The sequence below is a fragment of the Salvia miltiorrhiza genome, chromosome 8, assembly GCF_028751815.1.
Source record: "Salvia miltiorrhiza cultivar Shanhuang (shh) chromosome 8, IMPLAD_Smil_shh, whole genome shotgun sequence".
Lineage (NCBI taxonomy): Eukaryota > Viridiplantae > Streptophyta > Magnoliopsida > Lamiales > Lamiaceae > Salvia > Salvia miltiorrhiza.
Window position 1 is genome coordinate 47,100,419 of NC_080394.1, and position 26,118 is coordinate 47,126,536.

The following is a 26,118-nucleotide window of genomic DNA, read 5'->3' on the forward strand; positions in this document are numbered from 1 at the left end:
TAACTCCGTTCTGCTGTGGAGTTCTTGCTGCAGAAGTTTGATGACTGATTCCTTGTTCATCACAATACTCACGAATGATAATATTGAGGAACTCAGTCCCACGATCTGATCTGATGCTGATGATGTTGACTTCCTTTTCAACGCTCAGTCTTCTCAGCAGCTTTGGCAGTTCCTCCAGCGTCTCTTTCTTCTTGAAGAGAAAGATGACCCAAGTATATCGTGAATAGTCATCCACAACTACTAAGGTGTACTTCCTACCATTGTAGCTTCTTGGAGTGATAGGGCCAAACAGATCCATGTGAAGTAGATGCAGAATTCTTTCAAAGTGTCCTGACTTTGACTTGAATGACATTCGCGTCTGCTTTCCTCTTTGCCATGCTTCACATTCTTGCTTCTTCTGGAACACAATAGAAGGGAGACCTTCTACCAGTTGATGTTTAGCAAGCTTGTTGATCATCTTGAAGTTGAGATGGTTGAGTCTCTTGTGCCACAGCCAGTTGAGCTCCGAGCTGCTTTTGCTGATGAGGCATGTTTCTGGTGGACTGTCTTCCCATGAAACGACGTAGAGACTCCCTTGTCTGAATCCTTTTAGAACCACCTTCTTTTGATTGTTTCTAACAGTGAATTCATCCTTCTTGATCTTCACTGTGAAACCGCTGTCACAAAATTGACTCATAGACAACAGATTATGTTTAAGACCAGAAACAAAGCTAACATTACTGATACTGGCGTTACCCATGTTGAGCACCCCGTAGCCTTTTGTTTCTCCGATTGAGTTGTCTCCGAATACAACTTTGGATCCAGCTTTCTCAACATACTGAGATAGATATTCTTTGTAGCCCGTCATGTGCTTCGAACAGCCACTATCCAGATACCACGTTCTGATTGAAGCTTTAACCTCTTCCTTCTTTTTGTGTTTCCTGACAATGACCTGCAAGGAAGAGTTTCTTCAGGAACCCAATCAAGTTTTGGGTCCTTCGATGTTAGCTCGAGTTCCCTTTGGAACCCATATCTGCTTCAGAGTTGGTCTGGCTAATCTCTTGCGCTTTGTTGAATTTCTGATTGACGTTGTTGGCGCTTCAGTTGGCACACGAGCATTCTTCTGTTGAGAATTTCCTTTGAAGGCCTCACTCTTGTAGGAGTTCTGTCTGATGAGTGCTTGAGGTCTTCTTTGCTCGACGAAGTATCTTCCTTGAGATGCTCGAGTTTTTGCAGACTTATTGAGACTTGACTGATGTCGTGTGACATGAGTCATTTGATGTCCAGTTGCTTGTCTTCGTGGATGTCGCTTAGCTCGACTGGACTTAACATTGTTTGGTCTCCATGGATGTTGTTCCTTCTGAAACTGAACTGATGTCAGTCTCTGACTGATGTGGCCATTCTTCCTCCTGGACTGGTGAGGAAGATTCTTCTTGATTCCTGATGTTCCTTCCCCGATCTTTGACTGAAATCTGCTTTCTAGTCTTCTCAGTAAGATGATCTGATTGGGGGCCTCCTTTGCTCGTCTGTAGCTCCATGGAGGTGAAACATTTGATCTTGCCATCAGTTTGCGTTTGCGAACTTCATCCATATCATGATCTCTTGATTCTTCTGATGTTGTGATTTCAGAAGGATCGTCCTTTGAAATGATCATGATCTTCTTTCCTTTGTCAGCTGCAACCTTTCCTCCAATGCTTTTAACAAGACCTTTCGATGGAAAGTTGCACATCATGGGAGACTGCATCATGCAGTTCTTGACTGTTTCTTCCAGCTTGTGATTGAGCCTCTTGATCTCATGAGATGCTCTCTCACATTTTGAGTTGGAGATTCTGAGCTTTTCTTCCAGTCGGCTGTTCTCCATGATTAGCTGATCAAGATATGTTTCATCCAAAAAGTAGATGATTGTCTGATTTCTAGCTCGTTCATCATTGATCTCCTTGTCCATTTTTTGATTCTGCTTGAGGAGATCTTCGAACATTTTCCTCAACTGACAGTGATCAGTCATGAGCTGATCAAATTCGTCAGTTTCATCGGATGAGCTATCTCCAGATTCTGAGTGGTCTCCTGAAAACATCAAGAAGTTATCAGTATAAGGAGTTTTTGAATAAGAAATTACCTCTGAGCCATTCATTCCATTGTCGTAGCTGTTGTCAGCCACGCTTTCTGATTCATTGGCCATCAGGGCTCGGCTCTCATCGTCTGAGCTGGAACTGTCGAAGTCAGATGATTCTGATGTGTCTTTGGAAGAATCAGCATCGTTAGCAACCATCGCTTTCTTCTTCGAAAAGCTGCAATCTTTCTTAGCTTTCAGCTCTCTGCGCTCAGCTTGAGTCAGATCAGGGCATTCATTTCGAAAGTGCCCTTTCTTTCTACATCCAAAGCATTCCATGTCTTTGATGTCGTAAGCGGCTGACTTCCTTTCTCCGCTTCGATCTGTGGAATGTCTGGAGTTGCTTTCTCTTTCCTTTCCTTTGTAGTGCTGCTTGTGGAACCTTCTGTACTTTCGGAACTTGGACTCCATCTTGTTGAATCTTTCAGTCAACAAAGCATATTGACTGAAGAAGTCCTCAGGGTTGAGTTCCGTTGGTTCCTTGATCTGCTTCTTGCCTTCTCTTGTTGAGGCTTTCAGTGCTACTCCTCTTGAGGTTGATGGACCATCTTCGTCTGATCCTCCAGCCTTCTTGTTTCCAAGATTTCTCAGAAGGTCGAACTCATTTGCCATGAGATTGGAGAAAAAGCTTGTTTGTCGGGAGCTGACTGAATCTGGGCTTATGCTGATGAGCGACTGAGTAGATCTGCCATTCTCCACGTGGCAGTGCTCGAAGAATCTTCAGGTTGATTTCTCGTTGAGTGTATTTGTCTTTGGAAATGGATTGAACTTCATTCAAGATCTGGTTGAATCTAAGTTCCATTTCCTCGACAGATTCATTCTTGAGCATGAGGAAGGAGTCGAACTTCTGGCAAGCTATGGATAGCTTATTCTCCTTGATTTCCTCGGAACCTACGCACATTCTTTCCAGAATGTCCCACATCTCCTTTGTAGTTCCACACTTGATGATCTTCATGACATGCTTGTCGGGAACGGTGCCGGAGATGATGCTTTTGGCGAGGTTGTCTAGCTCATCTTGCTTCCTTTCTTCTGTGGTGAAGTCAGCTTTTTGCTTGGGCTGGATCTCATCGTAAGGATCTTGTTGTGGATCAACAGGAACCCTTTTGACGGTTTCATTGATGGTGATTGGTCCGCTGGTGATGACTTCCCACATTCGGCAATGTTGGGCGGTGAGGAAGCTTTCAAGCCGAAACTTCCATATGTCGTATTTTTCAATACTAAACATAGGTAGAGAAGATAATCTGCTGTGGTTAGTCTCCATCAAAAAAGAGAGAACAGATAACAACAGATAGAACAAATAGCAAGCACAAAAAGAAAGAGAGAACTTTTTCGAGACCTTTGAGAAAAAATGATCTAGTTCAATTAGAACCTAATCAGATACAGAGTGTTCTTGCGAACAACCTGCTCTGATACCAATTGTTAGGTCCAGAGGGTCTCGAATAGGTGTATGGGGGGGAATACACCTATGGGCTATTTTTATCGAATCCTCAATCAGAGGGATCTCAGTCAAAGATCAAAACGAAACTTTGCATGCAAACACAGACTCCTGTTTTACTGAAAAAAGTTTTGACCAAACAGGGTTGACGACTGATACTGAAAGCTCTTCAGTAAAGAGTTATCAGTTAAGCTGTTGAAACTTAACTGATGCACGTAAGGGCTTCAGTCGTGTTTGCTAAGACAGAGATGATAACACTCTTCCTGACTATCAAAAGATAGATCAGTCAGACTGATATCATATGCAGTGGAAATTAAACTTAGTTTCACAATAGCCTCGGTGGAGCACGTTGTTGGTTATTAGGTTACTCTTAATCAGTGTTTAGTTTATCAATTGAAATAACACAAGTAAGAATGTAAAACTGAAAACTGTAAACAACACAGAGACTTTTACGTGGTTCAGAAAAACCCTTTCCTACATCCACGGTTGGTTGATCAGACCAACAATCCACTCCGCAAGTGCTTAACAGGTGCACTGCAAACCAAACCGTGTGCTTGCCGGATGCACACAACCGTACCACTGAAGAAAACCCTTCTTCAGGACCCACACTTCACTCGCGTCGGATTTCTCTGCTCAACACAACCCGTGCTAAGACTTCTCACTCAGAGTCAGAGTACCTTCCTGAACTCCGAATCACTCAAACACTCTTTTGGGGAGGAGGTTTGAACGAGTGCCAACTTCACTACAAAGAACAAGTTCTTTGAAGCAAGTTTGACCTTTGGCTTCTGGGTAAACAGAGATTTGCCTAAGGTCTAAGAGAATGTGTGTAATCAGCAGTGACTAATTTTGGCTTTGGAATTCTCTTATTCGATTCAAGCTTTGGGGAGATTAAGCTTTAGGCTGAGTAGCAATTTCGGCAGAGCTTCAGCTTATGTCGTTGAATCGGTGAAGGTTGAAGTGATCCTCGAGCGCTATTTGTAGGAGAACTCTTGAATAGATCCATTGGCATAGAACGTCAACAAGATTTCTTCCGTTGGAGAGCAATTCGAATTTGGATTGAGGCTTCAATCTTCGAGGTTCCTTGTCTGGGTGGAAACGACTCTCTTTGATGGACAGGAGATGTGACGTCTCTGAAAAGTAACCACCAGATAGGAATGACCTCTGCAGAGATAAGATCCTGAGATCTCTGCATTTAATGCGGCTGTACTTTGTAAGTACGTGGCTTCCTCTGAACGTTGGAAGATCAGTCCGAGGAGGAATATTCAACTGATACTTGACTTTAGTATCAGTCCATTGCGCGCATTAAGTAATTAGTCTTCAACTGATTCTTCAACTGATACTTCAGTTGGTATCTGCAGTCTTCAGTCTTCAGTCCTTCGTTCTTCAATCTTCAGTCTTCAACACCGCAAACTAAACTATAAACGAACTTTAACACTTGAGTTCAAAGTAATTCTAGTCTATTACAATTAAGTCCTATAAATTTTGGTATCATCAAAACAAGGGTTAGAATATTCCACAAGGTTCCCAACACCAGACGATGCAAAGGTGATTGGCTTGAAATGGATTTTCAAAAACAAGAAAGACGAAGAAGGAAACGTTGTGAGAAACAAGGCAAAGCTTGTAGCAAAAGGTTACAGTCAAGAAGAAGAAATCGAGTACGACGAAATGTTTGCTCCAGTTGCCAGATTGGAAGCAGTCAGACTCTTCTTAGCCTTCGCAGCTCACAAAGGATTCAAGGTAAATCAAATGGACGTGAAGTGCGCTTTTCTAAATGGAGTGCTAAAAGATGAAGTCTACGTTGAACAACCTCCAGGGTTTGAGGTTGCAGGTCCAGAAAAGGTGTACAAGTTGAAGAAAGCGCTCTATGGACTGAAACAGGCTCCAAGAGCATGGTATGATACTCTCTCGGAGTATCTTGTTGAACAAGGTTTCAAGAAAGGATATGTAGACAGAACGTTGTTCACTCTCAAAGAAGGAGAAGATCTCTTGCTTGTTCAGATTTATGTCGATGACATAATTTTCGGATCCAAATCCGAACGAATGTGCAAAAAGTTTGCTGACATCATGACCAACAAGTTCCAGATGTCCATGATGGGAGAAATGAATTTCTTTCTCAGATTGCAAGTCAAGCAGACCAGCGAAGGAATACTGATCAATCAGTCCAAGTACGCCAAGGAACTGATCGCAAAGTTCGGTATTCAGCACATGAAATCAGTCAAGATCCCAATGAATACAAACTGGAAAGTGGATCCAGGTTCAGAAGGAAAATCTGTCTCTTCGACGAAGTACAGATAAATCATTGGATCATTGATGTATTTAACTGCGAGCAGACCAGACATCGCATTTGCAGTCGGGGTATGTGCAAGATATCAGTCAGATCTAAAGGAAGCTTATTTGGATGCAGCAAAGCGAATTCTACGATATCTTAAAGACACACCCAATTTAGGATTGTGGTACCCAGCTGACGACGACTTCAAGCTCACTGGATATTTAGACTCAGATTTTGCAGGATGCAAAATTGACCGCAAATCAACATCCGAAACCTGTCAATTCCTAGGCAACAAGCTCATCTCTTGGTTTTCAAAGAAGCAGACTTCAGTCGCCACCTCCACAACTGAAGCTGAATATGTTGCTGCGGGAAGCTGCTGTTCACAACTCCTTTGGTTAGTCCAACAGTTGAAGGACTATAGGATAGACGAAAAAGAAGTCCCTATCTATTGCGACAGCTCCAGTGCTATTGCAATATCCCATAATCCAGTTCATCACACCAGAGTCAAGCATATTGCTATTCGACATCACTTCATATGTGATCACGTCGAAAAGAAGGATATCTCTGTTGAATGGATTCCGACCACAGTTCAGAGAGCAGACTTGCTTACCAAAGCTCTTCCAGAAGAAAGGTTCAACGATCTTTGTGGAAGGATCGGCCTCATCAACCCTGAAGAGTGATGCTGTATTTGAAGAATTCTCTCAAACAGTCATGCTGACTGGTGGTCAACCAACTGCTGATTCTACGACTGCTGACGTGGAAAGCAATGAAGAAAACTCATCCTGATGAGTCAACCAGGATCAAGTGGTATCGACTGACTACAATGATCAGTCGATCAGTAAGTATTATTTTAAAAACTTACTATTTAATATCAGTTATTTCAGTCAAAATTTGTGTGTTTTCAAATCAAAATCTTTCTCTGACTCATCAGTACTTTTCAAAATCTTTGACTGATTTGCTTTAAATTGTTGGGTCATGGAATATCTTTGGAAGACGAGGATTTGATTTGATTGGATTTGATTTGATGTGATTTAAATCTGCCCTGATCTTTACCAAAAATATTTCCAACCTTTTTGCCTATGTGGTCAAATTTCTTGAGAATATCATTCGACATGATATATCTCACCTTTTGAAGCTTCCGTCTCCTGCAGTGACGGCGGACGTGAATTTTCCTTCAAAAATATTTTAGTCGAAAACCTTTTCATCTTCTCACTTGGTAATTGTGTTTATTTATACCATAATGTCTTCAATAGTTTTTCTGCATCAACTAACAAATCTCCACAGCCTTCACTGTGAGAAAAAATTTCAATCTTTCCAAAGTTGCAGAGAAAATTTGTTCCGACGAAAGGAGAAATCAATGACTGCAAAGTCATGGAGTGGGAGAATGACGCTCACATACTTGGTCTTCACCGGACCCTTCCACTGGAACTCAACGTCCCTCCGACGTCAAAGCTTGCACTGTTCTCACTTGTATCCAGCGAAGCGAGTGTCTTCCATCCTCATGTCTGGCGCCAAGAAGCCTCACAGCTTCTGGAGGAGATCTTCCTTATCACAGATTCTGCACTCCTCCCTGGCTTGCAACAAACAACGAGACTCCTCTCGTTGCTGGCCGGCATCTTCAGCGCACCAGGTCTTTTCTTCAAAGACCCAGTGCTGGTGAATCGACGGTGTTAGTCTTCTCAGCTGCCACCGATTCGATTCTTCCTTCTCACACCCTTCTTCATTTCTCTCCCTCTTTCTCCATCACCAGCTCTTCCTTCACCTCTCAAGGCAGCCTTCTCCCTCTCTAAGGCAGCCTTCTTCTCTCTTCTGTCTTCTTCATTCTCTCTACGTTCTCCGCATCCCTCATCACCTCACCTCCCCACTGGCGTCTTCCTCTTCTGCATCTCTGGACTCATCCTATTCTCGAATCTTCTCAAGAGCTTCCGAGACTAGGAGTTGGGTACCGTCTGATCATAGCCTCCATCGTCAGCTCTCTTGTTGATGTTGCCAAAAAGGTGGAAAGACAGAAGTCAGAGAGAAACCTTCCTTAAGGTTGCTCCTGTATCTTCTTTCTTGACTGAAGATGGGACAGCAAAAGGATCACCAGAAGTTGTAAGGATGACGTTCCAGTAAAGACCTCGATTCAACGGAAAACAAGTGGGAATTGAACAAGCTTAGGAACACGAAGACAGAAGATGAAGATCAAGAAGTTCAAGGCGCAGCGATGCAGACTGCTGGAGTCCATGGGTTTCCCATGTTGTTTTTGTTTTTCATTTTACTCCAATGTAAGTCTTGCCCTGTACCTCGACTGATGGCTTATCAGTCTTTCTTTAATGAAAAGAACTTCTTTTTGATCTTAACCTAAAGACAATAACTTTTTGTCCAGGCTCTGATTATGGTTTAATGTCTTTTTCCTCGTTCCTGTTTTGAACTGTTGTGTTCATAACTCTAAAGTACAAGTTATTAGGTTCTACTAGTGGTGCACCCGTGCTTCGCACGGCATGTAAATTTCATACATTTTAATATTTAAGTTTTTTATATTACAGTTAAGCTCAACCACCCGTGCGTACCACCTGTGCTTCGCACAGTATGTGAATTTTATACATTTTAGCATTTAAGTTTTCTATATTACAGCTGAGCTCAACCAAATACCCTATAAATATTAAACAATTTATAAGTTATTCAGGGACTTATAAGGTCTTTCAAACTGTTTGGCAAAATAAACTCTTAAAGAGCTTATAAGCTGTAAAATTAAGCAGGTTATAAGCTTCTAAAAAATAAGTTCCTCTACGCCAGTTTTTTTTTTCTTGTAACTAATAATCATTATTATAAAATAACTCAATTATGATTTATTTTTTTCATTTGATTTCATTCTAATTCATTTCTTTTCGATTTTCTCTCTCTAATATTTCAGCTGCACTCTAAACTCTAAATCCTAAATCTGGGCCTATATTTCTATTCAATCACATTAATGTCATATTAACGATTAAAATTCTTCAGCTATACCCTGAACCCCGATGCTATATCCCATTTGAATTCATCACTGCAAATGATAGTTAGGAAAATAATTTTAATACACTATCACATCATTAATTAACTTCTTTACAATTTATATTGGAGTTAAAGTCAATAACTATATTGAAACTAATTTATGATAGTGAACAGTTCCCTTTGCCTCTTTTAAATGTTTCAACCCGTCGAAATATATATATAAAAAAATGGATCATTTTTATCTTTCTACTTATAATTATTATATTGAAAATTAAAATATATAAAAAATTAATATTAGTAGAAGGGTAAAATATATAAATTATGCATTATTTTGCTATAGGTTTCCGAAATAGAACATATATTTTAGAAACAAAATTAATTTCTTAACATGAAGTGTAGAAAATTGATATCTTTATAATTAGTAGATTGGGGTGAAGTGAGAACAGAAAGACAGCTACTGCTATGTTTGTGAAAAGATTACCTGCAACTCATATACTCTGTCTGACGCTGTCGTAGGTTTTTTTTTATCTTATTATAAATATACATATAAATTTGATTTTGTTTTGTTACTTTGTTTTCATATTTTCCTTGTAAGCTTGTATATGTTACTCTGTCCCGTTAAAATATCTAGTGTCGCACCTGTGCTACGCACAGTATGTAAATTTTATACATTTTAGCATTTAAGTTTTTTATATTACAGCTAAGCTCAACGAAACACCCTCTAAATACTAAACAACTTATAAGTTATTCAAGGGCTTATAAGGTCTTTCAAAGTGTTTGACAAAATAAACTCTTAAAAAGCTTATAAGCTATAAAATTAGGCAAGTTATAAGCTTAAAAAAATAATAAGTTCCTCTACGTCATGTTTTTTTTTTCTTATTTTCTTATAAGTAATACTCATTATTATAAAATAACTCAATTATGATTTTTTTTTTCATTTTATTTCATTATAATTCATCTTTTTTCGATTTTCTCTCTCCAATATTTCAGTTGCACTCTAAACCCTAAATCCTCAAACTGGGCCTATATTTCTATTCTATCACATTAATGTCATAATAACGATTAAAATTCTTCAGCTACACCCTGAACTTCGACGCTATATCCCATTTGAATTCATCTCTGCAAATGATAGTTAGGAAAATAATTTTAATACATTATCACATTATTAATTAACTTCTTTACAATTTATATTGGATTTAAAGTCAATAACTATATTGAAACTAATTTATGATAGCGAACGGTCCCTTTGCCTTTTTAAAATCTTCCAACCCGTCGAAATATATATATATATATATATATATATAAATGATCATTCTTTTTTTCTACTTATAATTATTATATTGAAAATTCAAACATATAAAAATATCAATATTAGTAGAAGGGTAAAATATATAAATTATGCATTATTTTGCTATAGGTTTTCGAAATAGAAAATATATTTAGAACAAAATTAATTTATTAACAGGAAATGTAAAAAATTGAGCGACTTATTATTGTAATTAGGTTAATTAAGGATTGATATCTTTATAATTAGTAGATTGGGGTGAAGTGAGAACAGAAAGACGGCTACCGCTATGTTTGTGAAAAGGCTGCCTGCAACTCATGTACTATGTCTGATGCTGCCGTAGGTTTCCTTTTTTATCTTATTATAAATATAAATACAAATTTGAATTTGGTTTGTTACTTTGTTTTCATATTTTCCTTGTAAGCTTATGTATGTAATTAATCAGACTATTATTATCATATTGCACTATTCATTTCCCATAAATATTTGTAAAACTCGGTGTGTGAATTTTATAAACATTACAAATCTAAATCGCAATGGATACCCTCTTGTAATAAAATAAAATAAAATAAAGCTAAATAATATAGAAAAAATAAGATTAGTTATCTACCTAACCTATCTAAATACAAAATTATGAATACGCGCTAACACACACGCATTCACATTTAAAATATTAGAGTTATAATTTTTGTATATTCTCTAAATAGAAATATTCATTGACTTCATATTTTTCCCAATATTCATTAAAATCCTTATATATTTATACGACAAAATAAATGTTATTTTTTGATGCAATTTATTATCAACATTATGGTGGCATGAATCACCTAATCAAATTACACTAAAATGTTAAATTTATTTAAGTATGAGGACATATTTGATCATAATTAGTACTTGGCTCTGCAATATTATTATCAAATAGATACTCAAATACCACTAAAATGTTTAATCTATTTTAAGGAAGTATGAGTACATAGTTGATCATAATTAGTATTTGCTCTTGAGATATTATTATCAAATAGAAACTCAAATACCTATATTTAGATAATTTTTCTTTCAGACCTAAAAGATAGATATGGATCGATATTTCTAATTTGCAGAAAATAATAGTTTTTCATTGCTAAAACTCCAACTGAAACAACTTTTTACTAAAACTGTAACTTACATCCTAGACAATACATATCATATTTAAATATTCAGCCTTTGTTATAGAGATCCTCAAGACATTTGTTCTCAAAAAAAGCTTAATGATGACATTTTCCAAAGTCTTCAGCAACCACATAACTCTCCAAAATTTACAAAGTTTATAAAACTAAGGATCTAAATATAAGAAACACCAAACTTGAGATATTTCTGAGATATATGACAAAAGCTAAAATCACACCACATAAATATAAGAAAGACCATTTTAAGATTGAAAAATACAAAGAAAAATACATAGCAAATTCTGTAACTATTTTCCAGTGTTGTACATTGTTGTATTCTTGCTAGTAAAAATTAATAAATTAATAAAAAAGTAAAAGAAAGAGTGTGAGAAGCTTAGTAAAAAAGAATAAAAAAATCGATTGTTACATAAGAAAAAATAGGTTGTTAGCAGAAAAAATAGAGAAAAGAGAAAGAACTTGAATTACCAAAAACACAAGAAAATTTATTCCAATCATAGCTGAAATGGCTTTAATGTAGGATGAAAATCCTCCCCAGTGCCGCATATTCGTTCACGTCATCCTGCATTGAAAAAATTTAAATAGCTCAAACTCTCATTCTGCATCCATGCAACAAAACTGTTCGAATATATCAGAATACATAACAGAAATAACAGGAATGTAAAAAATTAAATCTCCACAACTCCACTACATTAAATTGCAAAATCAAGAACTCCATCATCAGTACCTGAGTGACAATTCGAGCAGCAGCAGCAGACCGCAACTCCACTTCAGAGTACTGATCACAGGCAGCAGTGCTAGTGCCGCACAGCTCCAGCTTCAACTCGGCTAAAATCTTCTCACATTTGTGTAAAGCCTTCTTAATAACATAATCATTCGATTAACTATAATAATATTCAAGTGACACAGATTCATGAAAGCAAGACAAACCTTGTAAATTAAATCAAATTACATATAAATCTATGCATCAACTAATTAAAATAAATCACATAAAGAAGTATTTATTAGCAAACTCCTTTATGAAATTATAACAAATTATTTTTTCCCAAAGTTGGTAAATTAACGATTAAGTAATTAAAATTAAGCACAAAAAGAAGCATTTAACACCAATATTATCTAACATATTCGTGAAGCACAAAGAAGCATTATTAAAATCTTCAGCAAGATTATCAAATAAATCACTAAAAACAATTGTAAACTACAATCGACCAAAATAATTGAAATATAAAACTACAACCAACCAAATTATAGGTATGGAATAGAACATTATTTCTATTCTTGTTAAGAAAGGGAGCAACCATATTTTTCATACCTCAAATTGTTCAAAAGGCAAAAATGGGGCAAGCAAAATAAACCAACTACTGTCAGATTGTAATTCAATGACCATGACAAATCTAAATTAGCAGAGCCTATAGTGATATATGCTAAAGTCAAATCCTGCAGCTTATTTTATCTCAACATAAATAGAAAACAATCAACTTAATTTCAATAGGAAGATACCTGAATAAGAGCCCTCTGTAAATTGACGAATCGAGAGTGATGACGATGATGATGGAAAGTAATGCGCACACTGAATGTGAAAATCAGGCTAGCCACCTTCTCTAATAAATGCTACACAATCAAATGTAGGAAAAATAGATTATAAAGCTGCAACCTTATCAGCATCCTTATATTGAGTTGATCTTTACAAATGTAGATTATATCTATTCATCACAAAAAAGTAAAATAATGAAGAAAAATCGAGGAGGCCGCACTCACTAAAAAGTCTTTTGCAGATCAAAAGTCCAAGATAAATGAATGGATAAATAATTCTAAGACAAAAGAAGAAAATTCCATGGCATGAACCAAATGAAACTATTGACAGAAGAAAATAAGAATCAATTAAGAGATAGTACAGAAGCTGAAATTTGTAAGAACGCACCAAGCACATTCAGACTAACATCTCCACAGTTGGTCTGACAGATGATCACTAAATTATTAGCAACAAATTACCGCAACTAACACGGTGCAATTGTAGCACAAATTAAGTAACCGAGTATCGTATCCACAGGGACTATTATGACGAATCACTCTAAGTAATCCTAATTACACTCTAGTAATATTCAGGCAAACGAAAGAAGGAAGGTTTAATTAACTTTAAACTAAAACGCAATTAACAATAATTAAAAAGACGTAGGAAAATTCGAATATTAAAAGACAACTGATCCTAGGGTAGTAAATTCATTAACTAAATCCACATAATAAATCTATTAATCCTATGTACCAGTTTAATCCAGTTATGATGAGAGATCACTTAATTAATCAATTACTCTCGCTAGAGCAGCAACGATCGTAGATTAGTAAATTATCTATCTCCGTTAGGTCTCAAGAAAATCTACTAACTCCCAATAGCTCCTAAGAATAGCTCCCTATGATCCACCTATCTCCGCTAGGTCTCAAGGTTAAAATCATATCATACATTCCTGAATCCGCTAAACAGTTATCTCCGCTAGGTCTCAAACCGAATAGCTAAACATGCAAACTATTGATCAGATAATTCACAAGAATTCAAGCACCAGGAATTATGAATCATAAACTGGAAGACACAAAGGTATTAACAAATAAATCACATAAATTCAATCAACTATTTACAAACCCTAGAATCAGCTAAAGGGAACTAGCCAGACATGCTGAAATAAAACATAAACATAATTAAAAAGAAAGCAATAATAAAAACTGAATTAAATAAAACCCAAAAGAAAGCAATAATAAAAACTGAATTAAATAAAACCCGGAATGAATGTTGAATGACAGCTGAAATCTTGCAGGAAAAATAAAGCTAATGTATGAAAGCAATAAAATTCTAAGTCTAAAAATAAAAAGAAGAAGAAAAGAAATAAAGAGAGGTAAAGAGATGTAAAAAGATGTGTCTAATATGTCTAATAGGTCAGGGAAAGGACCTATATATAGGCACAGGAGATAAATACAGTGTAGAACTCGAAAATACTGATAAAATCCGAAAATCCCGAAAATTCGGAAATTCCCGTCGGGCACTATTCACTGCTGCGCGCGACTTTCTTGTTCTGGCCATATCTTTCTTGTCCAAACTCGGATTTGCGAACCGTTTGCGCCTACGAACTCGTATCGAGACGAACTACAACTTTCATTAAGATCAACAGTCCAAATTCGAACTTCATATTTCTGTAAAATTCATCAAAGTACGAGCAAGTAACATATTTCACAATATAAAGCAATTTAAGCACAAAACAATCATCAAATACTCAATTTCCTATAAAATTAACATCATAAGAACATTAAAAACCATGGAAACATGAGTGTTATCAACTCCCCCAAACTTAAGTCATTATTCATCCTCGAAAAATGAGAAGAACACAATCAATAACACGAATGGGTAAGAAATCTAGCTCATCGATGCCTCCGAAAGATAAAGAATAATAGAATTCTCAAATCCTCAATAATTAAGCACAAAATTCACCAATAAACACAACCTATAGCAAAATCAACCTTGACATTCCAAACAATTGAATCTCACAAGGTATGTGTATCACTCAACTCTCAATTTGATGAAATATATAGGACGTGTATGCTCTCATCGAATTCAATACAATATAGATCACTTACCATAGGCTTGCCAATCGTCTACAATCTCCATCGCTAAAAGTGTGCCAGAACTAAGATCAGAAAGGTCTTTGTTTTTGGTTATAATGTAGGGACATTGGTTAAGGTAGGGAAATATATGCTAAGTGACTCAATAAATTCGTGAACACCAACCTTATGACTTTACTTATCAAGCATGGAATAAATTCCATCTTCCACCCAACTATGTCACCATAAACAACACAACTCAAGGGATTTAATCATCATAAAACAGAACTAAACACTCTTTTATGCTCTCCATTTATTTCCAACAAACAAAGTCGATTTTCTAACAAATTTCTCAATATACACTCGACTTCACACTTTTCTTTTCTTTCTTTTTCTTTTCTTTTTTTTTCTCTTTTTTTCAGTACTTTTCTAGAGCTTATAAGAGTAAATAGTAGCACAATATCATCCCTTCTTTTTCACAACCCACTATGCATATTCACCACACAAAGATCCCCATATACTTCATCACCCCCTATCATCCGGCTAAAGAATAAAAGCTAATTAGGCTCAAAATGGATAACAAAGGATAATTTTTTCAAGGACAGTGTTTGGGATAAATTGTGGCTAACAAAAGATGGCCTAAAATCATCTCATAATCCTGGGCACAACAGCAACCTCGACACAGAAACCATGGCAAGTTCTAGAAGATCACCACATGCATGACAAAACGCACAATAAAGAATAAACTGTGTATGATAAACAGTTATGGCTCAAAATCTCACAGGTTTATTCAACGTCCAAAAGTCAAGGTCAAAATCACTCTAGAATTATGCAAATTAGTTCCAATTATGCTCAAATCATCAAAGAAAATCAAATTCCAATTTTTTTTTCCACAGAAATCATCATTGGCATCTTACCAGAAATCTAATGGAGCAATAAACATCTCAAAACAAAAACACACACCACCAACCAAGCAGGATAAAATAATAAAGCTAACAAAAAGATAAAAGTGATACACATATCTACTCTCACCCCCCTCCCCCAAACTTATTACAGAACATAAGTTCGAAAATAAGTTTGGAGGGATGATGATATGTGTGTCACTACTCACAGAAAAAACATGCTCCATGGTGGTGGTATGAACCAAGCGCGAGTTCCCGCATCTTCCAAGCTCAACGCTGCACTAAAAACCTAAAAACAAAGAAAACAAAGAAAACAAAGAAAACAAAGAAACAAAAAGAAACTAAACGAAAGGAAAACAAAACAAAGAAACTATTGGGTTACCTCCCAACAAGTGCTTAATTTAACGTCTAGAGCTCGACGATACCTCAAAAACTCATGGAGGTCGGAAACAGCACTCTAACCATTGGAAAGCTTTTCTACTCTTTGGTGCCCTCTCCACCAAGACACTTCTCTTAGCTCGGACATCCTCCACAAGCATTGCCCCCTTCTCATTCTTGTTCCGAAAAATCCGGAATTTCACTTTCTTCTTCTTGGGGGTATGGGTTTTCAAAGACCCCTCATCATACTCCAAAAACAAACACTTCTCAAAAGTCAGCACTTCTTTTGGTTTTGGAGTCTTTTTCTTGGCTTCGTACTTGGGCAGCTTATTTTTCTCAACCTCTTCATCCTCCGAATTTGCTAGAAAACTGTCAGCCAAATTAATCATTTCATTCTGGGGAACTTCCTTTGGTGGAGGTTTCTTGCAAATCACAGTTTCCCCATAGGCTCTCAATGTCATCTTTTCATCGTTGACGCGAAAAGTCAGATCTCCCTCTTGCACGTCTATCAATGTACGGCTCGTAGCTAGAAACGGCCGCCCCAAGATCAATGGAGTATTTTTGTCCTCCGGTATGTCCAACACTACGAAATCTGCAGGGAAAATAAATTGTTCCACCTGCACTAGGACATCCTCCACAATTCCCTTGGGATATGTGATGGAACGATCTACCATCTGCAATGCAATAGAGGTAGGCTTGATATCTCCAATCACCAATCGGTTGAAAATTGAGAGAGGCATTAAATTGATGCTTGCCCCTGAATCACAAAGAACACGTGAGAAATTCTGCCCTCCAATCTCACAAGCTATAGTAAAGCTGCCAGGGTCCTTCTGCTTCAATGGTAGCTTCCTTTGTAGCACTGCACTGCATTCCTCGGAAAGATTGATCGTCTCATATTTCCCCAACTTCCGCTTGTTGGAGACTGCGTCCTTGAGGAACTTGGCATAGCCTGGAATATCCCTCAAAGCATCAAGTAAAGGAATGTTGATGTGAAGCTTTGAAAACATCTCCATAAACTTGGCTAACTTCTGATCCATCTTCGGCTTTGCTAGGCTATTCGGGAAGGGTGCTACAGGCTTGTACTCTGGCCTGAGAAACGTAAGAGTTGGACCCGGCTCCTTAACAGCAGAAGAGCTCGAATCCTTTTTAGGGGGAGGCGTCTGTTTCGCTGCAAGCTCCTCCAAGTCATCATCGTCGTCCTCCACTACTTTGCCTTTTCCCTTGTCATTCCTCTGCTCAGTATGATCCCGCTGCTCTGCATCCTCAACTGTAGTATCAACCACCCGTATGGAATGACATTGCTGATTTTGCTGAAATTGTTGATGTTGGCTCTTCGGATTGAACTGAGTGTTGCTAGGAAATTGGCCTGGCTTGTGCTGTGCAGCTGCTTGGTTAGCCATCTGACCAACTTGAATCTCCAACATCTGCACTTGCTTAGACAACGCTGAAAAGTTTTGCTCCATGTTGGAGATTTTGGTCCCCATGTTTGCCGAATTTGTCTCCATCCCAGTGACCTTCACCAATACTTGCTTCATCATTTCCTCCATTGAATCTTTCTTTGGCTCATTGATTACTCCTCCACTAGACACAGAAAACCCAGGTGGAGGCTGCACAACACTGTTGGGATTTGAATAGGAAAAATTTGGATGATTCCTATTATTAGGATGATACGGTGGATTTCCGCCCTGATGGTTTGGTCTATTGAATTGGTACTGCTGCTGGACATAATTAGCATCATCAAACTGTGACACATCAGATAAACTCGGCTGCTGAGGAATTTTCTCTCCAACTCATACTGCTTTTGAAGAGCTTCATATTTCTCCTTAAAATCATCTCTCTCCTCATGCACAGCTGCAATTCTTCTCGTAGAATTTCTGTCATTCGGCCATTGATAACTATTGGACGCCATCTCTTCTATCACACGATAAGCCTCCCTTGTATTTCTATGGAGAAGACATCCACCTGCAGTAGCATCCACCATACTTTTTGTTAGACCAGTCAAACCATTATAAAAGTGAATGATTTGCTGATCCTCCGTGAAACCATGTTGTGGACAGTTCCTGAGCAGCTCACGAAATCTTTCCCAGGCATCATGAATGGTCTCATCTCCTAGCTGGGAAAAGTGAGAAATCTCCGCAATGATTTTCTGAGCTTTAGAAGCAGGAAAGTATTTTGCCAGGAAAGCTCTACACAAATCCTCCCATCCAGTAATATGTAATACCCCGTTTCCCTGAGTTAAATTTAGAATTTATTTTTGAACTTAGATATTAAGTTGATTCACGCCGGATAAAAGAAAATGAATTTATTTTAATTCCAACAAAAATGATTTACAAAAATATTTGTAAATTAGTTATTGAATTTATATGCATTGCATATTTATTTAATTTAGCATTCAAGTATTTTTCACGAAATATTTATTTAGCAAACCTTGAAGTATTTATTACAGTCCCGATATATTATCTATGTTCCTAATAGCCATCCTATATCATGATTATTTTTAGCATACATGTAATTATGCAGACTATTAAATCATCTCATATCTAATCAATTTCTTTTGCTTTAGCCATCCACTTTCATTTGCTTCCACTTTCTTTTGCTTTAGTTGTCCACTCTCTTTTGTTTCCATTTATTTTTGTTTTTATGCAGTCAAATCCCACTTAGCAAATCAGCCAAGTTTTCCACTACACCTAACAAATCAGCCAAATCTTTCACACAAGCCGTGGAGCTTTTCCCTTCTTCAATTCTTTAGAACAACAAGCTCATCATTTTTCTTCTTTCACAAGCAGACACAACCCACACATAACAACTCTAAAATTTTCAGCAGCTCTCAACTCTTTCCTAAGCGTTATGATAACTACACATGTAAGTTTGAGGTTTTGAACTTGGCAATTCTCCATTTCTTTCATGTTTCATCATTTGTTCTTTTAAACATGATATATATTTCAGTGAATCTCTTCCACTAAAGACAAGAGAAGCAAGACTTGAATATTAAACCAAGAGAAAAACCAGCAAGCACAGATCATTTCACAAGGTTTCATCTCTCAACCGAGCTAAGACAGAGAAACATTCTCATAAATTCACCCCATCATTTACAGAAATACATACATGATACATATATATATATATATATATATATATATATATACATAATGGCAGATCATAAAGTTCATATTTTTTTTAAACGAACTATTGCGATTTCAACCAAAAACAAACTTGGTGTGATGTGTGTGTGCGTGAGTCTTGGGGTGGACGGCGGCGACCAGCTGCTGGTCGTGGCAGCCGGAGTTCAGTGAGGGAGAACGGCGAGGCGGCTTACCGCTGCTGCAGTCGCCGGAAGGTCGAGAGAGAGAGACCGAGGGAGGCAGCGGCGTTCCGTCGTTGCCAAGGAGGAGAGAGAACAGGGGGGTACAGAGGGAGATGAGGTGGGTGGTCCTTCGTTGGTGGCCGAGCCGCGGCGGCGGAGAGAGGCTGGGATGGCAGCCGGCGATGGAGAAGATGTACAGCAACAGCAGCGCCGGCTCTGGGATGGTGGCAGGCGGTCCGACCAACCGCTGCTCTCTGTCTCGGGGCAGCGAGGGCGGCCACGCTGTCGGCTGAAGAAGGAGAAGGTGATGGTGGTGTCGGGTAGGAACAGGCGGCGTAGCTGCGGCGGCGGGAGTGACAGGAGACGAGGGAGAAGTTCCGGGCGGCGCTCGTCGCCGGGCAAGATGGAGCAGTCGAGGGCAAGATGGAGCAGTTGAGGGAGAGGAGAGTCAAGGGTGGCGGCGTATTCGGCGGTGGCTGCCGTTGTCCGCCGGAGGAGATTCGGGGGAGAGAAGGGGCGGGTTTGGCGTGAAGAGGGAGAGAAGAGAGAGGCAAGAGAGGCGTGTGTGTGTGAGCGGCTGAAGGGGGGGGAAGAAAAGGGGGATAAGTGTGGATTAGGGCTTGGTTAGAGTTTGGGCCGATTTTTAATGGGCTGGGTTTTTGATTTAATTTTCAGTGGGCTTGTGAATTGGGTTGATTTTAATTGAGAGTTGGGCCGATTTTCTTTGCTTGAAATTTCGAATTGGGCTGAGTATTTGGGCCGAGAATTTTATTTATTTTTGTTTCAGCTGGGCTTTTAATTATTAAATCTGTTGGGCCTTTACTAATTTATTTAATTGGGCTGTGCAGTTTCTTTATTTTAAAATGGACTACACAATTTAATTAATTAGACTTATTAAGTTTGATTAATTATTTTAAATTTTTATAATAATATTAAATTATTATTATGTGCATATTTTAAGTAATTACTTATTATATGCTAAGCATGACATGATTTGCATTATATTTTGCAATAAGAATATTTATGATTTAATTGGTTTTATTATAATTCCAATTATTAAAGAAAGATGAGTAAGAATATTGTTGGTGTTCTTAACTCAAGAGAAATGTTTTCAATTATTTATTCATTATATTTTGAAAACCCGGCTAAGTGAATCATAGAATATTAAGCACTACACCATGACTTAAGATTAGAATTCAAGGAGACCTATTGAGAATAGATTTCTTGTAGGCTTTAAGCATCAGGAGGATTAGCACTGCTATTCCGATTCAGAAATAAAGTTAAACGACAGGCTTTGCCTAGACAGGTGGGCTTATTTTTCAAATGTATGATTTAGCTATTGAGCTTAAATATTCGTGTAATATAAACTGTTTATCCAATAAAATATTTTTGTGCACTCTATCATGTTTAGTGCTCGTACAGTTAATCAATTGAGGTTCTCTTATGACCTAACACGTTGTTTGAGAATTGTGTACACTTGTTAGCTGACTCGGTGGGTTGATCTCCATCGGGCACTAACCAGAGGCGTTATAAGGGTGCTCGACGGGATGTGTTCCGGAGCATAGTAATGATAGGCCTGTCTGGATTAATTTCCGAGGTTTATTATACTTGGCTGGGTTACGACCTCAGTTCAAGTCAGCGGGAGACAGAGATCCGTCGGTGGCTAGAGGTCCGGGATCATAGCGAGTAACAGAATGGAGTGTGCAAACGCGCGCAAAATAATTAAGTATATATATATATATATGAAAATGTTTTAACATGCATAGAAGTTATTTCTCTTTAAAACCTTCTATGTCATGTCAGTAAGATTGGATAAACTGTTCTTCAGATTATGAAATGCTTTAAAAGTTGCAGCCCACTAAGTATATTAGTACTTAGCCCAAAATTACTTTCAAATGTTTTCAGGTTAATGGCTGGTGATGACGGGGCAGAGCTGAGGCTAGAGTTCAACTCCTTATTTTAATTTCCGCTGCAGAACTAGCCAGTATCTGTCTTTTGTTCCTTAACTTAAGACCTATTATGTTGTGATTCTAAAAACAATATCTTTTGTTGAACCTAGACTATTAACTCTCAAATATTTTGATCAGTGATTGTTGGTTATCTGAAGCATGACACTAAACTTGTGATCCTGAAGTTGTTATATTTGTTGATTGATTTGTATCACTTGAATACCTGTCTTTCTTCATCCAAATGGGCTAAGCCCGTTCGTTATCCCTTTTATTCGGATTTTCACAAGGATTTTCCCTTGTTCATTTAGATGATTAGTTGTACCCCAGTTATAGTTATTCCTTCAAGAATTGGGGTGTGATAGAATGGTATCAGAGCATGAGTTTTCTTTCATGTTTCTGATAACCATAAGTTTTTAAATGTCGAGTCTAGAATAGTACCTCTAGACTTCTAAGAAAGTTGTTGAACCTCAGCTCGCCGTCACACTGCCGCAAGAAAAAGGTACGATTTAAAAGTTTCAAAGTTATTAAATGTTTTAGAGTTTAAGAAGTGCGCGCTTCAGTAAAAGATGCTATGTGAATTGCTTAACGCTTTCCATATGCTATAAGTTATGAATTGCTAATCGCTTTCATATTGTTATTTTGAGTCTCCGACTCATATAACCAGCTAAGTATCGTGTTTGGGACAACCCGAGCCCTTAACGATAAGATGAAGTAAAGTCGTGTTTAGGACTATCGAGCCTTTCACGAATACCAGATGTATGGTCGAGTTAGATTCTTTGAATCTTTCCGGCAATAGAAAAACTTCATGTGACATTTAATATCCACATGTTTCAGGTTTCAAAGAGAATGAACGAATGAGAAAGTTATGTTATCGTTTTAGGTTCACTGCCTATACGATCAGAATAATAAGAACTCTTACAACTGTTTGAGTACCACCCAAGAATGCCTTGGGAATGTTAGTCGTGATAGCTCCGCTTGATCGATTTAAGTAAGGACTGGTAAGATAGAAACGTTTAACATAGATATGTTATAACGTAGCAGAAATGAGATAAGATTAAGGATTCACTTGAGTATTCCATCAAGATAGATCAATTTCCACATAGAGTTAGCCTTTCATAGAGTTACACTATAGAAGCAATATACCTTGGGTATATATATGTATGTATGCATGCGGAATGAGTCTCACATTTGTGTTGATTTCGTCCGTTAATCAGAATGGAAGATGCGCCAAGAGGACGCGGTAGGGGACGAGGACGTGGTCGCGGACGCGGCAGGGGATTCATCCATGATCAACCTATCCCTCAAGTAGCACCAGAGCGTACTGCTGAGGAAAAGTTTCGTAAAGAAAAGCCTCCAACGTTTGATGGCCTGGGCGATCCCACGGACGCCGAGAAATGGGTTAGAGCAGTAGAGAGAATCTTCAGTTATATCCGTTGCGATGACGAAGACAAAGTGACTTGCGCGACTTATCAACTGGTGGACGAAGCCGACTTCTGGTGGGAATCGGTGAGGCGCACAATGACTGAAGAACAGTGGGAAAATTTCACTTGGGAAGATTTCAAGACTGAATTATACGAGAAATACATACCGGGATGCTATAGACAGAAGAAGCAGAATGAGTTCTGGAATCTGAAGCAGAGGGCTGGGACAGTTACTGAGTACGATAGAGCCTTCAATCAGCTATCAAGATATGCTCCGACGCTGGTGGACACTGATGAGAAGCGTGCAGAAAAATTCAGGAATGGACTGCGCCACGAGATATCAATCTCCCTAGCAAGCCAGGGAGGTCTCACCTACGCACAAACTTTGAGCAGGGCTCTTACCATTGAGTCATTGCTACCAAAAGAAAAAGGGAAAGCTCCGGGACAGTCTGGATTTGTAGCACCTCAAGATGGTGGTAAAGGAAAAAGAAAGTGGAACGAGGGAACTGGAGGAAACCCTGGAAATGGAAATGGGAAGAAACCATGGGTTGCTAACCAAAATCAGAATCAGCGTCAGAACCAACAGCCGCAAGCAATGGGACGACCACTCTGCCCAAAGTGTCAGCGACCTCATTCAGGGGAATGCCTGAAAGGAATGAATATATGCTATAGATGTGGGGAAACTGGGCACTATGCTTCAGTATGTCCGAAGAAGAACGGAGGAGCACCTCAACAGCAAAACCCCAGAAATCAACAGCGACAAAATCAGGGTCCTGGAGGACAACGGGGACAGCCACAGAATGCTAGGGCCTATGCCCTTAACCAAAAACAAGCAGCGGGAAACCAAGGAAACTTGGCAGGTATGATTAATGTTTTCGACGTGCCGATTATAGCTTTGTTTGATACTGGAGCGTCCCACTCTTTCATTTCACATACTGCTTGTAAGAGATTAGAACTGGCTCCACAATTGGCTGAGACAATTTTAGAAGTTAGCACTCCAGGTGGTAGAAGATTGGCTGCTAAGGACATTATCTCGAACTTAGAGCTGAACGTAGGTGCTGAAACATTTAAGGCAGATTTGTATGTCATCACTATGATAGAGTTTGACATAATCCTAGGGATGGACTGGCTTACTCAAGTCGGTGCCACGATACTGTGTAGCGAGAGAAAGATCTCTTTCCAATCCACTGGAAAGGAGAAGGCAAGTTTTCATGGCATAAGAATGGGAGGAAGAGTACCAGTGATTTCGGCGATGAAGGCCACAAAGATAATGAGAACGGGAGAATGTCAGGCTTTTCTGGTCAGTTTGACAGGAGAACATGAAGTAAAGAAAACGATCGAAGAAGTTCCAGTGGTGCGAGAATTCAAAGATGTTTTTCCCGAAGAATTGCCCGGTATGCCACCGAACAGACAACTAGAATTCACGATTGATCAAGAACCCGGGGCAGCACCAGTGTCAAAGGCACCATACAGAATGGCCCCGCCAGAGTTACAAGAATTGAAAGTGCAACTACAAGAACTGTTGGATCTAGGTTTCATACAGCCTAGCGTGTCACCGTGGGGAGCACCAGTCTTATTCGTCAAGAAGAAAGATGGTTCACTAAGGATGTGTATTGATTTTAGAGAATTAAACAAGCTCACGATAAAGAATAGATATCCTCTTCCAAGGATAGACGACTTGTTTGATTAGTTGAAAGGAGCCGGTGTGTTCTCCAAGATTGATCTAAGATCTGGTTACCATCAACTCAAGATGAAAAGAGAAGACATTCCAAAGACAGCATTTCGAACGCGTTACGGACATTACGAGTTCACAGTGATGCCCTTTGGATTAACGAATGCCCCAGCCGTTTTCATGGATTTGATGAACCGAGTGTTCCATCAATATCTCGATAGTTTTGTCTTAGTGTTTATTGACGACATTCTCATCTACTCTAAGACTGAAGAACAACACGAGGAGCACTTGCGCATCGTACTCGAAACCCTGCGTAATGAGAAATTGTTTGCTAAATTCAGCAAATGCGAGTTTTGGTTGAGAGAAGTAATGTTTCTCGGTCACATCGTGTCGACTGAAGGAATCAAAGTAGACCCCGCCAAGGTCGAAGCAGTCAAGGAATGGAAGGCACCATCAAATGTCAATGAGATCAGGAGTTTCCTCGGTCTAGCAGGATACTACAGAAGATTCATCGAAGGATTCTCGAAATTGGCTAGGCCAATGACTCAGCTTTTGAAAAAGGGGACTAAATACGTTTGGTCTGAAGCATGCGAACAAAGTTTTAAGGAGCTTAAGGCTAGGCTGACTACTGCACCAGTGTTAGCAATACCAGAAGAGAATAAAGAATTCGTGGTGTATACTGATGCCTCGAAACTAGGATTGGGTTGTGTGTTGATGCAAAATCAGAAAGTGATAGCATACGCGTCTCGTCAATTGAAGCCCCATGAGCTGAAGTACCCGACTCATGATTTAGAACTAGCAGCCGTCGTGCACGCGCTGAAGATTTGGAGACACTACCTCTATGGAGTTAAGTGTGAGATCTTTACAGATCATAAGAGTTTGAAATACTTCTTCTAGCAAAAGGATTTGAACATGAGACAACGAAGATGGCTCGAATTAGTAAAGGATTATGATTGCACCATCAGTTATCATCCAGGAAAAGCGAATGTAGTAGCTGATGCCCTGAGTCGAAAGACAAAGGCTAAGCTAGGGTATTTCATCACCCAGCAGAAGGAACTGATCCGTGACTTCGCCTCACTCAGTTTGGAAATTGTTCATCCTCCAGACACAGTATCGGGTTGTGTTGCTGCATTGATAGCTAAACCTGATTTGAGGGAAAGAATTGTGCAAGCACAAAGAGAAGATTGGTTCTTGGAGAAGATGCGTCTAGCTGCAAGAACGAATGAAACGAAAGGATTCACTGAAGCAAAGGATAATGCACTTATGGTTGGTGAAAGATTGTGTGTGCCACACAAAGAAGAATTAAAGAATGAGATTATGAGCGAGGCTCATGATACTCCTTACACTGCACATCCAGGCAGCACAAAGATGTATCAGGATTTGAAGAAAATTTTCTGGTGGAAAGGAATGAAAAGAGATGTAGCGTTGTTTGTAGAATGATGTCTCGCTTGTCAACAAGTGAAGGCCGTGCATCAGAGGCCGTATGGAATGCTGCAACCACTACCTATCCCTGAGTGGAAGTGGGAGCACATTAACATGGACTTCGTAGTGAGCCTACCGAGGTCGGCACGTGGAAACACTGCTATTTGGGTCATAGTGGACCGATTATCAAAGTCAGCGCACTTTCTGCCAATTCAAATGACTTTTGGATTGGAGAAACTTGCAAAGTTATATGTCAGAGAGATAGTACGCC

The 26,118-nt window shown here is 38.7% G+C and overlaps 1 protein-coding gene, 1 long non-coding RNA gene and 1 other non-coding gene across 6 annotated transcripts; 2 read left to right on the top strand and 1 right to left on the bottom strand.

Moving 5' to 3' along the window:
* Nucleotides 1-11,299: 11,299 nt before the first annotated feature.
* On the bottom strand, nt 11,300-13,179 carry LOC130996854 (uncharacterized). 4 transcript variants are annotated; one of them, XM_057922122.1, is made up of 4 exons: nt 13,136-13,179; nt 12,715-12,825; nt 11,942-12,073; nt 11,300-11,813 (listed from the first exon to the last, which is right to left on the bottom strand). In XM_057922122.1, the coding sequence occupies exons 1-4, from the start codon at nt 13,142-13,144 to the stop codon at nt 11,772-11,774; spliced, it is 294 nt and encodes a 97-aa protein (XP_057778105.1). In that variant the 5' UTR covers nt 13,145-13,179; the 3' UTR covers nt 11,300-11,771. The 4 variants fall into 4 exon arrangements, with proteins under 4 accessions (XP_057778105.1, XP_057778106.1, XP_057778102.1 ...); XM_057922123.1 differs by having other exon boundaries at nt 11,330-11,776; nt 11,942-12,049; XM_057922119.1 differs by having other exon boundaries at nt 11,449-11,776.
* Nucleotides 13,180-18,118: 4,939 nt separating this feature from the next.
* LOC131002105 (small nucleolar RNA R71) lies at nt 18,119-18,225 on the top strand. The gene has a single exon (XR_009094181.1). It is a non-coding gene; the product is annotated as a small nucleolar RNA R71 (small nucleolar RNA).
* A 2,394-nt stretch (nt 18,226-20,619) lies between these two features.
* On the top strand, nt 20,620-21,489 carry LOC130996855 (uncharacterized). The gene is made up of 2 exons (XR_009092847.1): nt 20,620-20,689; nt 21,289-21,489. It is a non-coding gene; the product is annotated as an uncharacterized LOC130996855 (long non-coding RNA).
* Nucleotides 21,490-26,118: the final 4,629 nt, after the last annotated feature.

Coding starts and splice junctions, on each gene's coding strand:
- LOC130996854 (XM_057922119.1), bottom strand. Junction 12,074..12,714: donor TACAGAGGGCTCTTATTCAG/GTATCTTCCTAT, acceptor TATGTTATTAAG/AAGGCTTTACACAAATGTGA. Junction 11,777..11,941: donor CTGCTCGAATTGTCACTCAG/GTACTGATGATG, acceptor TTTTCAATGCAG/GATGACGTGAACGAATATGC.